This window comes from Protopterus annectens, chromosome 1.part1 (genome assembly GCF_019279795.1).
Source record: "Protopterus annectens isolate FY-2018-M chromosome 1.part1, PAN1.0, whole genome shotgun sequence".
NCBI classification, from domain to species: Eukaryota; Metazoa; Chordata; order Ceratodontiformes; family Protopteridae; genus Protopterus; species Protopterus annectens.
This window is the reverse complement of record NC_056726.1, coordinates 1,340,786,044-1,340,803,172: the sequence shown is the minus strand read 5'-3', so window position 1 is coordinate 1,340,803,172 and position 17,129 is coordinate 1,340,786,044. Positions and strand designations below refer to the sequence as shown.

Genomic DNA, 17,129 nt, shown 5'->3' with positions numbered 1-17,129 from the left:
TAAAAATATGTTACAAGTTTATAAAAATAAGTTCGGTACAAATTTTATAGATGGCTAAAGTGTACAATATCCAGTAGAGCAAATATGCAAGCAGTACAAAAAGATTACCAGAAAAAGGGCATCTGTTGCACGCAGAGAGTACTAAATAGAAAGGAGAAAAACTTGCCACGAGTAATACAGGGGCAAAGCCAGTTAGCATTTAGATAATCTTTCAGGGTTGTTTTAAATGTGGACAGGTTTGGCTTATGTAAGATGTGCTGAGGAGGATTGTTCCAGTCCTTGGCAATTTTATAGGAGTAGAGGGAGTTGTAGTTGAGACAGGGATTCTTTTAGCATTATTTTATTGGACTACCTTTGGAGCCTGCAGTTAGTATTAGGCTGTACCAGATTTGTAAGAGGTGGCAGTCAGTGGGGTTGTAAATGATTTTATGGGCAGTTGGAAGTTGCTTTAGAACTAACAGGTTGGGAAGTTCCAGCAATTTGAGTTGTTGGAGAACTGAGCAGTGGTGTGTTTTATGAGGTTGATTGGTGACAAACTTAGCAATTTTGTTATCGCAGGGTTCTAGTCTATTTAGGTCAGCTTTGGATAGATTTGTAAATATCTAAGAGCAGTAGAGGGGGGTGGATAGCAACTAAGATCTAGCTGGGCACGTGTAGCTTGTTGTGTAATGTAAGGCTTAACCCGGTAGAGAGCACCAAGTTTAGAGTGAAATTTTTCGATTGTAAGACATGTGTTTATTAAATTTTCGAGCATCATCTGTTGCATCTTCAAGCAGCTTTTTCTGATTGGTGGGTTTGATTATTATGTCATTGGAGGAGTGTATGGAGAGGGGTGTTGTGCTCAGTTTGGGTGATTTGTTGGAGAAGAATATGAGCTTGGAATTATTTGGGTTAAGAATGAGTTGATTACTAGTGAAGTTATTTTCATTGTCTTAGAAAGATGTTTGCATTTTAATTTGCAGTTCGTGAAGTGGGCTGAGTAGATAAGAGAGGAATCATCAGCATACTGGATGATGGTGTGTTTGGTGGTAGTAATGAGGTTATTGGTAAATATTACAAAGTGGAGTGGCCCAAGTATACCCTTGTGGTGACTGGTAATAGAGGAGAAAGGGTGTTTGACAATTTAGTAGCCTGTTGACTGTTAGATAACTGTGGAACTATTTTAGGGTTGAGGTAATGAGATTATAAGTGGCATGTTTGTTGAATAGAAGCTGGTGGGATACACTGTCAAAAGCTTTTGACATGTCTACGAAAATAGCTGAGTCTAGCTGTCCTTTAATTTTGAGGTGGTGAATGGTATCTGTAAAGGTAATGAGGGCTACGTTTGTACTGTGTTTAGGTCTGAAACCATGCTGAGAGCTGGATAGTAGGTTGTTAGTAGTGAGGTGATACTCAAGTTGCTGGTGAATACATTTCTCTAGGATTTTGGCAATGGGAGAGAGGATGGCATTCTGTCATTAGTTTGTAATATCTCTAGATGGGCCACCTTTGTGAAGTGGTATAATATAAGAAATTTTCCATAGGTTGGATACATAAAGTTCAGAGCGAGAGAGAGAGCTTTATTAGTACGGATATGTGGTAGGCAACTGAAAGAGCAGCAAGTTTTATGTACTAGTTTGTAAGCTGGTCAGCAGCCAGACAGCAGGGTTTTAGTTTACATAGTAATTTTTTTCATGTAAGAAGTTTGAATGGGTTTAAAGGAGGAGTTGGTGTCGTTAGAGGATGCTGAGGGGACAATGAGTGGTAGGATTAGTTTGTTTTAGAGAGCAGTCATTAGAGGATGCTGAGGGGACAATGAGTGGTAGGATTAGTTTGTTTTAGAGAGCAGTGATAAGAGTAGATGAAATGAGAATCTCTGAGGCTAAGGACTCCGTGGTAATACTTGTGAGGAGAGCGGGGGAGAGATTTTACCAGGGTTAACGAGGTGTTTGATGATATGCCATAACTTTTGTGTGTTGTCCTAGTATTTTTGTTGGCAGGTAAGAAAGTATGATTTTTTTTTTATCACTGATGACTCTTCTTAGTTTGATTTCTAAGATGCTGATAAAGAGTTAAATCACTTGTGTTTTTGGTTGCATGGTAAATTGACAAGGCTCTATGCCTTTCTTCAATAGTTGTTTAGTTTCATTAGCCAAGGGAGCTGTTTTGATTTTTGGAGAATTTTGCCAAAGGGGCAAGGTTATTCTGTATTTTAAGGAATTTGTTGTTTTAGTATTCTACAGCATGGTCTAGTTGCAGGCTTTTTAATGGGGACCAATCACAAAGTTGCAGTAGTATATTGAAAGTGTTAGGGGAGTTCTTTTTGCTACGGGTGTATTTGAAAGGAGTGTAGGTTTGGATATGTATTCTTCTCTGGATTAGAAATTTAGGGGCATGATCTCTTAATGTGACTGGTAGCCTGCCTGGTACCTTAGATTAGGCTTGTTCATTAATATAAAGTCCAGTCACAGTTTTTGTTAGAGAATGTATCAGTGCGGGTGGGATAGTTAATAGTTTGGATGAAGTTGTCTAAGTTTATGAAGATGGTAAGAGAGTCAGAGGAGCAGGATAACCAGTCAAAGTTGAAATCACCTAGGATGATGGTTTCTTGAGTTAGAAAAAAAGATGACCAAGACAGGATGGATTCCATGTTATGCAGGTTGTTTACCTGGTGGTAGATAGATGGTAATCATATTAATGGCTTTGTGAGGATGATTAGAATTTCCACAGTAAGGACGTCTGGAGGGATAAAATTTAGTTTTTCAAGATTGAGAGCCTTTAAACATAATTGCTATGCCCCCACCTTGTTTATGTAGCATATCCTGTCTTATAATATTATAGCATTTTTTTTATTTCAGAAACCCTGATGTGGGGCATTAAACCAGGTTTCAGTAATGACTGCAGTGTCTGGAGAGTAGGTGACCAAAGTAGTATGGATATCAGGGAATTTGTTAACAAAGCTTCTGAGATTGAAATTTGTTATAAGAAGATCATAGTTACAAATAGGTAGGGAGGTGTATGTATTACTTCTAGTGGGGTTTTGGATTGATGTAGGAAAACAGGAGACAGAAGGTAATTGATTAGTTGAATGGGTATTGCAGTAGGCGTATGGGTTGGGATGGATATCCAACTGAAGTTTTATTTGTGTTGGAGTACAGTAGTATGTTTTTTTACTTTGGTTATTAGTTGGTTGTACCTGTAATGGGACAACTGATGTCGTGATGTAGATGTCTAAAAGGAAAGAGAAGTAGTATTGTATCTAAGGATATAATTATTGATGATATATTGATAAGGTGTGCATGGAGAATGAGGAGAGGTGCACGTGAGCGTTGGAGATGGATAGCGTTTGTTTTATGGCCATGTAGGTCAGCGGACTAGTTAAGCAGGAGGAGGGAGCAAAGTAGCGTAGTGTAGTATTGCAAGCAGTGGCGGAATTTCATTGTGAGATAAGATTGTATGCAACAGAGGCAGAGAATTGAGGGGAGATAGCGTAAGAGTAGTATTGGGTGGAGGTTGAGGCTAGGAGGTACTACAAGGGAAAGTGACTGTATGGGTATAGCAGAGGGATGGGTTTTGAAAGAGGAAGGTGGAACTGATTGGAGAGTAGAGCAGGGGTGTGGTTTGCTTAGGTATAAAGGAAATCACACTGTGGGTGGGAATAGGGATATGGTAGCGAAGTGAGTCTAAGCATAGCAAGGTTGAACGGAGCGGGGCTGATGACCGAAACTAAAAAACAATTGATTGCAAAATAAAGATCAAGAAAATATAAAGGTAAGCTTCAAGCTGGTTAAAGAGTAAGCAAGCAGAAATGTTTAACATTTGTTTTATAAATAGTATGGAGTGAGCTGAGGGCCGCGGTAGTGCTGCTGTTAGCGTTGTCACCTCACAGCAAGAGGTTCTCCCGTTTGATTCTCAGCTGGAGCGCCTTCTGTGTGGAGTTTGCATGTTCTCCCCGCAGTTCAGTGACGTTAAAGACATGCAGATAGGTGTGTGCATGAATGGGTGTGCCTTCTTTGAAGGTTGGGTGTCGGGCTGGCACCTTGGCATCGTAAAAATCCACTGCTAGTCATTAGCGGACAGGAGTTCCACTGTGGCAACCCCTAACCAGGAAAAGCCGAAAGACATCAGAACAGGAACAGAGTGAGCTCATATACTTAATGCAGTACTAAGACACTGCAAACAGGGAAAAAGTCAGGTAGCATCATAGGCAAAGAAAAATTCCAAAACGGGCTTAGCAGTACAATTCAGAAGAGCCAAACCCAGTACATATTGAAAAAAATAAAATAAAAAGTAGTCAACAATAGCCAAGGAAATGCAGCAGTAATAAAAATGCCATAAAAACAACTCAACCACAACATATAAGGACTCCGGATGTTTCAGAAATATTTTATTAATGATTAAAGTTACATTACTAATGTCATAAGTTTATCTAAGCCATCTTAATATGCATTTAATATTTAGGGACTCAAAGAAGTAAGAAATATTTTCAGGAATCCCTCCTGCACCCAGTGAACACTTGTCTCCTTTACTATGCATCCCTTGTGGCTAGGGGCCATAGTGAGAGTACCACAATCAGAGGAAGGCAGAGTTTTTTTTTTTTTTTTTTTTTTTATTAATTCAAAACTATTCCTAGTTCCAGGAAAAGACCAACAGTGAAGGGTAGGCTTAGTTATTTCGAAGCTAAACAAGGTCCTAAATGTTTCAAAGTTCAGAGTGTTAAGCCTGCAAGCTTTTCTGCTTCTCCTTCCACAAGGCTTCTTGGTAACATTGGATCTGAAGGATGCATACCTCTACATACCCATACCTAAAGATGGCAGGTAGTGCCTTCAGTTCGAAAAAGGAGGAGCCCACTTTCATATTGCCTCCTTATCCTTTGGTTATATCTACAGTATCCAGAGTATTTGCAAAATGCCTGGTTCCAGTAATTGTGTTTTGCAGAATCAAAGGGATTCACATTTATATTTACTTGAATGACTATTCAGTCAGCAAGTCTGGGGGAGTCTCTGAAGGCTCTGCAGTTTATCTTTTCATGCTCGTAGATTCTGTAACTCTCTAAACTTTTTTTTTAAACATTTTACCCAGTCAGCAAATATTGTACCTTTGGCTTGGCTAAACATAGAATCAGAAAGTCTTTTTGTCTCAGAAGAAAAGTGACCTTTCTAAGTTGCTACTTGTACTGTAGCACAGCTCCACCACATCACAGCAGGGGAGTTTGAAAGGAGACTTGGAAATACATGGTGTGATGATGTGAGAACCTTAGCTAAAGTTCCATGTGTGTATTGTGAAACATCAGTGCCAGATCCTGGCTCAGTTACTAGTGACGGTGTAGTGTGGGAACCACAGATTCCAGTGACCTGATGTGATGTCATTCTGTAGCCAGCACTGAAACTGTATTTGAATAGTAAGAGATGCGAGATGTGCCCTCTGTTTTGTGGACTTGACAGAGACACTCACCCACCTTCATCCTCCCTTGCTTTAGCAAGTAACTATGGAACAGTAATTCTTTAGTCAGTCAGAAAAATACAGTAAGATTAGCTAAATGTTTTTTTTCTTTATCTGTCTTCGGTCTTTATATGTGTTTTTTCTCTTGTGATTGAAAGTCTGCTGTTATTGTAAATAGATATTCAGTATTTTAATGCTTTTTTATTATTAAATATATCTAAACCTTTCATTGTGGTTTGTCTTTTAGAAAATTTTAAACCTTTGAGAGTACTTGCATTTATTTAGTGGCACTGTGGCTCCACATTCCTGGAAGTCTTGCTGCTTGGTTATCACTACCTGTACAAGCATTAATTTTACTAAGTGTAATAGGGTACCCTTGTAAGAGCCTTAAAGTAGCTGGCTTCTGGTGGCACCTTAGTCTGGATGGAGTTGTCAGTGTGGGTAAGCTGTGCCAGCCTTTCCCAGGTGTATGTGAAAATTCAAATATCAAAAGTGTGTGTTTGACAGCTACTTTGAACAGGGACACTGAGAGTACTGATTGTATAGAGGGTGTTTGAGAAATGGGCTTGGAACACTCTGCTAAGGACTCGGCTCTGTAGTCGTCAATTGGGAGTCTTATTTGGGGCCCAGAGAAGAGAACCCAGCCTCAGGACTGGAGCGTGTATTCCCTGTGTGCTCTCAAGGGAAACTTGATACAGAGAGCTGTATCTGAAAGTGTGTGTGTGTATTTTTTCTCTGTGAACATTCCCCACCAGTGTCCTTGGTGAGGATTGAGACTCCTTGATCACTGGCCAAGAGGAAGGACTTCACACATGGCCTCTTGTATCTGATAGTATCCCAAGCCTGACTACTCATGACAAAACCCTAGTGTTATCTAAGAAAAAGTCAGTGTCAACTTGCACATCCCCTGGACTTCCCTATCCTTTTTCTACCATTTATCAAAAAATAGCTGTAATGGTGGATACAGTTAGTGAACCTAAACCTGGGAGTCTTGTTGAGACTAAACCAGCATCCCAGACACTAAGCAACAGACTGTTAAGGCATGGCCTGGAGGATTTCTCTTGGGGGAACTAAGGGTCTTGAGGCAGGTTTTTCATATAAGATCTATCCATATAAAGGAAATGTTTCTGGGTACTTACAGCCAGAATTACTGTCAGCAAGTTTGGAAACCCTGAATTTTGCATGTTATCATAGACAGTATGGTGCATCAGCAAACTAGAGGGAGACAAATTCTTGCATCCCTTATAGGCTAGCCAGGGATGCAGGGTTTGTGGCCCATAGAGGCAGACATGACCCTCAGATCACCCTTTATCCCATCTCAGTCAACATGTCAGATGTTTGTACAGAACAAAAGTGTATCATCATAAATGGTTTTTAGCAGTATTTTGCTCCACCTGATCCATAGAATAGGGGGTACTGTAAATTAAATCTTTTTGCTAGATTTAAAATTATTACTGTGTAAACATCGTATTTGACTTTTCAGCATGCAGTAGTAAGAGGACAATTCTTTTTTGCTGATCTGAACACCACAGTCTTTTTTTATACTCTTTATGTGCTTAATTGGAAAATAAAGTAACACTGCCTGCCTTTACTCTGGTGTACAATACATTATAGTCAAATTATGATCATAAAAAAATTAAGATTCTTGAGAACATTGTTCTTTCATACAAAAAATGAGAGAGAGAGAATCGATCCTTATAAGCAGTATCCATTAGGTAGTAAATCCACAGTTTCAAAGCATCAGTTAAAATACACTGTTCTGTGACTGACTGTGCAAGTTTTACTATGGTAGTGTGTATAACTGCAGTACTGACTACAATTGGTACTCATCCATAGCATTTCTTCACTTTCTGTGATGATTATTTATATATCATAATATACTGGATGCACCAATGGCTGATATTTAATATACTTTTTTCACTAATCTGTAGACTTCCAAGATGCTTCAATCTGAACAGCACATTGATTGGAGCTCTCCTGTGTGAAAAGTGAGGAATTGTTTTAAAAAACAAGTAAATTTATCATTTTGGTAAAAGTCAGTTACTATCTAGGTACTACACTGCTTGTGTGCCATTAATGAAAAAATGGGAAAAATAAGTGAAACTAATGTACAAAAATAAAAGAAAATTCTTTGGCTTTGAAGAACAATGAAGTTGCTTCATGTTTTCAGCTTTAGTATAGGAGATGTATTTTTTCTTCTAACTTACTGGAAATCATCAGATACACTCAGATTTGTTTTAGAGAGACCTGGTATGAGTATAGATTTTAAGTGAGACACTGGACGAATATATAAAGTCGTTTGACAAAGGGTTGAAAAAAATCAAAGCTACTTCAAATAGCTATTCAGATGAGTTGATAAAACTGCAGAAATCAGCAGTTAGAAATGAAGGAAAGACTGGCTGAGCATAAGGCTTCTAACTTTATTTTTAAACAATTATTCCCCCAAAGGGGCAGTGCACAGAAAAACTATGATTTTTTTTTTGGTATGCAAGAGAAACTGGTAGGAATATACTGCATCCATTTTATGAAAGTACAAATAAGTAACTGGACTGGTATTCTACAACATTTTTTGTTGAGAGGTCTTATGTTTATGCTTCAAATTTGGCTATGGGAGGGCAGCCGAGACCTATATTTGTAAAAATGCAGTCTTACTGTTAGAAAGAGCTGCTCCTGACAAAACTGTGGAAGAAGGGAAATAATTAAAAATTGTAAACACTGGAGTAGATGTGGTAAATATTATTTGCTGTGTACCAGGTAGAAGGGAAGCAAGCCTCTCCTGATAATCAGGGACTGTCAAGAGGCAGGTGTGCGATTCAAGTTGCTACAGTCTGTCGTCTTAGTACTTTTTCCCCTGGATGATCAAATACATTCTTGGATGCAAAACTGGCTAAGGAGGGAAAAACATTTAGTCATCTAAGAGTAAGCCAGTAAATGGAAGGGGACGTTGCTTCTCAGTCTTCTGCCAATATGAAAGCTTAGAGAGAAAAAGAGAGAGAGAGTGTCAGTGAAATATTTTCTGTTTGAAAAGAAAATGCTTGAATGACAGAACAAATGCCCAGGAGTTGATGAAGACTCTGCAGTAGTTTGGAATTGAACCAGAAATCAGTGGTGAAGGATAGCTTCAGAAGAAAACTAGCAACAAAGTGAATTTAGTGAATAAATAAGAGAATCTTAAAATATAAATCCTATTAGATGTAGTTCAGACTGTGATGGCCTTGCACTGGCCCAATAATCAAGGAGACTCAATCCTCACCACTAGCACTAGTGAGGGACATGTACATTGGGAGGATGAGAAGTACACACACAGTAAAGTACAATTTCCCTTAAGAGCACACATTGATCACCATACCTCTCAACCTGGAAACATCAAAAATCTGGACAAGGCCCATTAAAAAATAGGTACAAATCGGTATGCCAACTAACATAAAATTTGCATAAATACTTAAGTAACCCCAACCACTCCAATGGGATTGTGGGATATCAACTTTCAAACGCAAACTGAAGAACAGACAACTAAAATATGGCACCAGAGTCCCCCTGCAGCCGTTCCAATGTTCCATTACCAGACTACTTCGCCCTATTTACCATAAATACTGTTTTACTTCACAATGATTGTTATTTTATTTTTACATTTTATAGCACAATGCACACAAACATTAATAGATATCTGCTAAACAAAGCACACTGTCTCACAATGAAAATAGACTTGGCATTAAAACTTCTCTGCCCTTGAAACTCATGTTCATTGAAACAGCATTGAAACCCACACCACATCCAAAGAAAATGCATCTGGCCAGTGAAGGATAAAGATTACCTTTGGGCTGCTGAAATCATAGGCCCCTGGCTTGCAAGTTGCACACAGAACAAGAAACATACATGCATTATTTGATACACCTTCCTGACTTTATTAAATTGTATTCCTTCTATTAATACAGCACACTTATAATTTATTGTTTGAAGATTTTTCAGTAGGCAATGAAACAAAATGCATGAACCAATAATGACAAAACTGCCTAATTCAGAACATTGCCATCATAAAAGTCTACTTACACGCACACACTATATATATATATATATATATATATATATATATATATATAATGTGTGTGTGTGTATATATATATATATATATATATATATATATATATATATATATATATGTATATATATGTGTAATATATATATATATATATATATATATATATATATATATATATATATATATATATATATATATATGGATCTAGGACTTTTGAAAGATCAAAAGTCTGAATCCATTACGTGCGAGCATACTTGCGCGAAAGTGCTTTTCACCAAAGAAGCACTTTTGCGTAAGTATGCCTGTTTGTGGAGGTCAAACTACTGTGTGGATAAGGGAAAATTCCCTTTTTCCCCCACTGTAGTGTGATCTTGGAGGGAGAATATGTAAGTGGGGGGGGTGTGGGGGGCAGGGGGCTTGCAAAATGTTAATTTGGGTTTTTTTTTTGTTTTTTTTTTTTTTTTTTGTTGAACACACTTTAATGAAAGCACTTTTTCGATGAAAGCACTTTCGTTAAAGTGTGTTAGGTGGGAATGGATTCGGACTTTTGATCTTTCGATCAAAAGTCCTATATTCATACATATATATATATATATATATATATATATATATCGATGTATGTGTGTAATATATATATATATATATATATATATATATATATATATATATATATGGGTCCATATGACGTAATCGACAAGTCATAATATCGACATTCACTACTCCGACACGAAATCACCGACAGATGAAATAATTGAAATCTCACTTCACCGACATTCACTAGTTCGACAACGAAGCAGTCACTAAGTAAATGCCCCTAACCACTGCACAAATCTCCTACACATACTAAACCATGGTAGTCATGGATAGGTAAATGCAAACTCTGTTACAGACATTGAGTAAACATGTCCGGGTTGTCAGGGAACGGAGAGGCATTGTACCACCACTGTCAGTAACTTGATTATTTATCTGGTACACTGCCTCTCCGTTCCCTGACAACCCGGACATATTTATTCAATGTCTGTAACAGAGTTTGCATTTACCTATCCATGACTACCATGGTTTAGTACGTGTAGGAGGTTTGTGCAGTGGTTAGGGGCATTTACTTAGTGACTGCTTCGTTGTCGAACTAGTGAATGTCGGTGAAGTGAGATTTCGACTATTTCATCTGTCGGTGATTTCTTGTCGGAGTACTGAATGTCGATATTATGACTTGTCGATGAAGTCATATGGACCCATATATATACACCACTATGCTAAAACAGCAGTTTCCAGGAAGACTGGGACTTAAATGGCCATCATGTATTGAATTCAGTTCTCACTTCTCACAATAGCTCGCAACCTCATAGTACAAAAAAAACTGGGCAAAGCCAATAATAGGGGAAATACAGCCCCAAAATAGGGACAAATTTCAAGGTTTTGTTACCATTTATTTTCTGAAGAATATGAAGTCTGAAATTCAGTTGCCTATCATTTAGTTAATTCAGTCCTAATCCTTAAGTGATTTAACACAAAAATCCTGAAAAAAACACAGATTTAATGAGGAATGGAACAAAAATATGAGGAGAATAAGTTTAGAAGTGGTGGTGGCTACGGACTTTAGGCTCTTTTTACCTGTACTCAAGGTTACAGGGTTTGAGCCCGATTACCTCTAGCCACCAGGTGTATTCAGTTGGAGGCATTTTCTCACGTACACACGCACACACACACACACACACACACACACACACACACACTACCTTGTAGTTGCTGTTCAGTTGCTTGCATTTAGTTCTGTTTTTCCCCTTTCTGAATAACTTCAACTTTTCAAAGGTGAGTATTAGGGAATGGGAGGTCCTTCATGAGTGCTGCTGCAGTTACTTGAACTAGTTATTTTATTTATAATTATTTTTTATTGTATTTTATTTTTGCTAATTGCTAACTGCAGCTTTTTTAAGAGCTTTGGACAGTGAGGAGAAAAGAAACCATAGTTCCAGTAAACAATTTCAGACTAAAGACATGGATTTCATATTTGAATATCTATTTTACCAGGCAGTCTGCTTACATCCCTTCGGAATGTTGAATGGCCAGTTGGGATCACTGATTTTTCAAGCCCAGCTTATAAGCCATTATAAGACCAGACATACTGTAATCCTGCACAAAAACAATTTTTGAAATCTCCTAGTATAGTCATTGATCCCAGTTTTCTGAATCGATTATTATCTGAATAATCCTTTGTATGGAGTACCATCGTAATGCAAATGAGCCTTAACCTGCAAACTGCATTCAAATGTAATATGCCTCACAAATGCATGTTTCATTCTCACAACTTCTGCTTCCATGGTTTGTAAATTTGAATGAGTCAATCCACAAACACTCAAGGCTGAAGGAAAACAGCTGTGCTTTACACACAACTGCTGTTACAAAATCCCGAACAATATGTATATCAGTCTTTTATGCACCTTTTGGTCCATTTTACCTTCATTTTTATTTCTCTGTCTGTAGATATGCTCTACTACTATGATTGATGGCTGTTGTGTACAATGCAACCTGAACCTCTTCATAAACACTGATTGTGAACTTACTGCATGGCTCTGGTAACCACTGCTAAATGCTGATAAGTATGAAGTTTAGTATTGTGAACTTGCGAGTTTGCTTACGAACTGACTTGAAGGAAATGCACACCTTGTTCAAAAAAAAACTACTTGAGCAGTTCAAAATTCAGAGGTTTCCTTCAGTAGTACTTGAGCAGTACAACATTAAGCACAGTACGCAAGTTCAGCGTGCTTTTCCTTCAAGTCACTTCAGAAGCAAACTCTTTAAGTTCACAGTACTAGACTTTATTAGTATTCATACCTTTCGGCATTTAGCGGTCATTATCAGAGCCATGCAGTTAGCAGTAAGTTTACAACCAGTCAGCCGCAGCGAGAATAAAAGAAAAGCACTTTCCAAACCAGAGCCAGTTCACAATAAAAAAGGAAAGCAGCAGTTCACAATACTAGACTTCATTCATAGTCATACCTTTCGGCATTTCCTTCATTAAAAGCATACCAGAGCTGTGCGGTAAGCTTTCAGGAAGCCGTAGCGAGGAAAAAAAGAAAAGCAGACAGTTTCTATACTAGAGCTAGTTTAGAATAAAAAAAAAAAAAAAAAGAGAAACAGCAGTTCACAATACTAGACTTGAATCATTCATACCTTTCGGCAGGTGTTTCCTTCAGTAAAAGCTTACCAGAGCTGTGCAGACAGTAAGTAAGCCACAGCGAGAAAAAAAGAAAAGCAGTTTCCCTAACAGAGCCGTGCAGTAAAGTTCACAACAGAAAGCTTTCATCCAGCCGGAAATGTGCGCCCTTGAGCTCAATTCCGACAGGCTGACGGAGCTGATGTCATCGCGCACGTGATGACATCCACTCCAAAAGCGCAAAAAAAAAAAAAAGGGGGGGGGGGATGAAGGGGTGCCACTCAGGAATCGTGACACCCCATTATTTGGACCCAAAACTCTGTAAAAACCGAGTAATTCAGTACAGTTGGGAGGTATGTTGATCACAGTCAATCTGGGGCAGATTTCTCCCTCTTTCTCCAGCTCCCCAGTAAGACTCCCCATTGGTACAGCTATAGGGCTAAGATCTCAGCCGAGTGGTCAAGCTAAGATCTCCAGCACCCTCTGTCCAACCAGTGCTTCGTGTCCCTGCCCAAGTAGCTAACACACACACACTTTGAAATGTGATTGATATACAAACACACACCTGGGAAAGGCTGGCGCAAGTTTACTAGCTATGCCCCCTTCTGCCCAGACTACTATAAGGTAGTACCAGCTACCACCAGCCACCCTTAATTATCAGCTACTTTTAAGGTGCTTAACAAAGGCTGCCCAATGTTACTGTGTTAATGTTACTATTATCCAAATGGTAAGTGTGACCAAGGCTATTTAGGAATGGCCTATACAGTGGCACCAAATACATATGCAAGCACTCAAAGAACTTAAATAGCTCTAAACAAACCAGTCACAATTAAAAGGTTTAAATATATTTAATAATAAATAAAAGAACAAGAATATTCAATAATTTGATAATGACTTCAGAATCACAGGAAGCATTTTAAAACATTACAGGACAGTCTCACATAAATACAGAAAACATCTAAACTAATCTTTACTATATTCCTATCTATATTTAAGAGAGATTACTGTACACTGGTTACTTATTATTAGCAAGGCAAGTGCTGATATCAGAGCTTCCAGGTCCAAAGGCAAATATAAAATGCACATTAATTACTGCTGGGTTAGCCAGGATGACATCACTCTTTGTCATCTGCCTTCAGTTCCCAGGCTAACAGAAACTAACATTTCTGTGTCAAAAATTCTTATCTCTCAGATGTGCAGCTGCTAGGAAGAAACAGAGCAATAAACAAAACTTTACACTTGAAACCTAGTTATTTCTGTTTCAAGATAATAAGAAACCCCCTAGCTCTAGACATTGTGTTTGCTTGCTGCACTGACTTTTTTGTAGCACATCATAGAACACTTTTAACTTATTTTGTTGACGTTTTGCAAGTTAACTCTGTATGTTCCAACTTCTACCATTAATATATTTTAAATATATTTCTGTCCTTTTCCAGTCGGGTACACTGTGGTTACATTCTTGAAGGTCTGTACATAACATACAGTTCAACACACACTAATGCACCAGTAGTTTACATAACATATAGTTCTCTTACATTTGTAAGACAAGCCTATGGATCATATTAATATTCACAAATGACATATGATTGTTTACAAAATTTCAGATAGCTGGGCTTGCAGTGTCACATTTCTATAAAAATCATGTTAATATTTTCAAGTGACCTATAAATTACAAAATTCAAGCTAGCTGGGCTGGCAGCATTTCAGTTAGTCACACAGGCTTGTGAGCTGTGGATCTTCAAAAAGTAGCTGAAAAAGACTATGTTAAAATAGTGCGGTAACTGTAAAGCATAAAGCCCACCTTATGTCATTAATGCTTAGATTAAAACTGAAGAATGGAACTGAAAGTGACTGCACATAAAAGTTTTTTTTATTTGTATAAAAATTTCCGGATGTAAACTGCATGTTATATTGTAGAGTGGCTGTTTACAGTATGCAGTCAGAGATATTTTAAATATGAGAGTTTTATAAGTGACTGCTGTATATGCCAGTGTTATTTAAGTAAAAAAGTAACTTTTTCTAAAATGAAAGGATACCAAATTAAATTTAGTTTGCATTCTTGCAGGTGGAACCCAGTCTGGTTTGCATTCTTACAGGTGGAATGCAGTCTGAACATAGATCTAATTGGGAATTTGCCAGAGTGTGGTGGCACAGTAATTTTGATGTTGAGGCATAGTGGGACAACTAAAATGGGTATGGCCCTCTAACATGGGGATTTGAAAAAGAGTTCTTGAAAAGGTGCAGTAATAAGCAGAACACACAAGTACCAAATTGTTACATCCACTGATTTAGGACACTCTTTAAGACTGACGTATTCACATATTCTGAAGATTTGTGTGTGTATCGTTTGTACCATGAAATATTTTGAAAAGACTGAAATAGATGGCTTAACTGTTTGTACCAGATTAATGTATATTCCATCATTTAACTTTCAAATAATGCCTGGACGTAGGAAGGAGCTTTCTCAATAGATGAAGGACGAGCCACTACAAATTATCAGGGTTTGCCAATTTAAAGTACCTTCAGTTATCCTGAAAGGTTATTATTAGCAGAACCACTGACAACAATGTTCTGTAAGCCAGTAATGGAAGGAAATTTTATTGGTGGAAATGGCATTGTTGATCCTTTATTGGAAAAGGAGTTATGAAAGAATTTAGAAATCATTAGTCTGTTGAATTTCCTGCCTGTGGACAGAAAAGCACTGGAAAAATTTATACAGGCTGACATAGGAACATTTAATTAGTATGAAATTCTATATTTCACATAGCATAGATTTTGGAATGCTTGTTGTTACTTAATAAGTCTTAACCTTTATGAAACCTTTATTTAAGTATTGGATACAGATCTTCATATCAGTGTGCTTTCTTAGTCTGTTTAAAATCTTTATCTTGCTAATTAAGGCTTGTCTTGTACATCATATAATTTAGCTGCTCCTATTAGGCTTAAATAAAAGGTATTTTTAATTTGGGTTCATTGCTTTTACTTTTCTTGTAGATATTTATATGCAGTAGAGGAACTGGAAAAAGAATGCTTAACCACTGAAGAGAAAATCCAAAAACTGGACCAAGAGTTGACCAGCCTGAGATGTGAACTGACTAAAACACTGGTACTCGAGAAATCTTTGCAGGAGTGAGTATGCATGGTTTTATGTAAACAGTAATTTCATGGCAGATTTGTAGCCTGCCAGAAAGCACAGACTAATGCTATTTGTCAGATTATGTATCTGGATATGTAGCCAAAATATGTGCCAGTCACAATAGAGTTCACTTTTTGTACTTATATTCCAGAAGCGCATCATTTAGTATTTATACTGCATAAATTTAAATGACAGATGTCTGCAAGCATCACATCATCTCTTCAGGATTTATGTCTCACCTCCCCCTATGTAGACAGTTTGTGGCTACCTTAACCTTTGAAGTTAATACTCCTGTTGTGTGCTGTGCATTTTTGAATGCCCTTCCTGATTTGCAGTTTTAGCTGTTAGATAAGGATGTTGAGTCGTCTTCCACACTTTTTTAAATACATTGTCATTTTGAACATGTGTGTGTGTGTATGTATGTATATATATATATATATATATATATATATATATGTATGTATATGTGTGTGTATTCACTCTTTAACTCATAGAATCCATCAATAAACTCACTACCACCTTCCCTCCTATTGACACCAATCCACCAAAGAACAATGTATCTCACTCCCCCATACCCGCCTCAACCATAAAAAAACTCCTTCTCAAACTAAAACCATGCACTATTGCCCCTGACAACCTTCCTGCTGAATTCTTACAACAATCAGCCTCTTCAATAGCTTATCCCCATCAGCATCTTCATCAATAGATCTATCCAAGAGTCATGCATACCCGATATCTGGAAAAAGCATATGTTCATCCACTTCATAAAGGTGACAACAACTCTGGCATTTCTAACTTCAGACCCATTGCTATACTCTCTCCCATTTCAAAAATACTCAAAAAATATATCCAAACCCAGCTACTCAATCACCTAGTTGCACAACAACTGCTTCCCCCCACCCAGCACGGCTTTAGACCAGGACATAGTACCAACACCGCCCTTATCTCAATCCTAGACACTGTTAACAGAGCCCGTGACTCTGGATCCATAGTATCTGCATAGTATCTGCACTCTTTCTTGATCTCGCAAAAGCATTTGACACAGTCTCGCACCCCCTCTTACTACTCAAACTATCCAACCTTAACCTATCCCCCCTACTCTCCAGTGGTTCTCTAACTATCTTACCAACAGGCAACAGTCTACCATCTGGCAAAACTGCTTCTCTCCATTTGTAAATACCAAAACAGGTGTACCCCAAGGCTCCATATTAGGACCCCTCCTGTTCAATGTATTTATCAACGACTACCATACCAGTCTTTCAAACTCTACTCTAATACAATATGTAGATGACTCCAGTGTCATCTGCTCCTCCAAATCTTCCTCCCTACTACAACAGCTTACCCAAGAAGCTTTTTCCTCCACTGAATCATGGCTGTCC

At 37.9% G+C, this 17,129-nt stretch overlaps 1 protein-coding gene across 1 annotated transcript in view; it reads left to right on the top strand.

Moving 5' to 3' along the window:
* HAUS1 (HAUS augmin like complex subunit 1) overlaps positions 1-17,129 on the top strand; it is a 545,328-nt gene that overhangs the window by 151,543 nt on the left and 376,656 nt on the right. Inside the window, exon 4 of the mRNA XM_044088993.1 lies at positions 15,609-15,743. Within this exon, the coding sequence (XP_043944928.1) occupies positions 15,609-15,743 (135 nt within the window). The remainder of the gene's footprint in view (positions 1-15,608; positions 15,744-17,129) is intronic.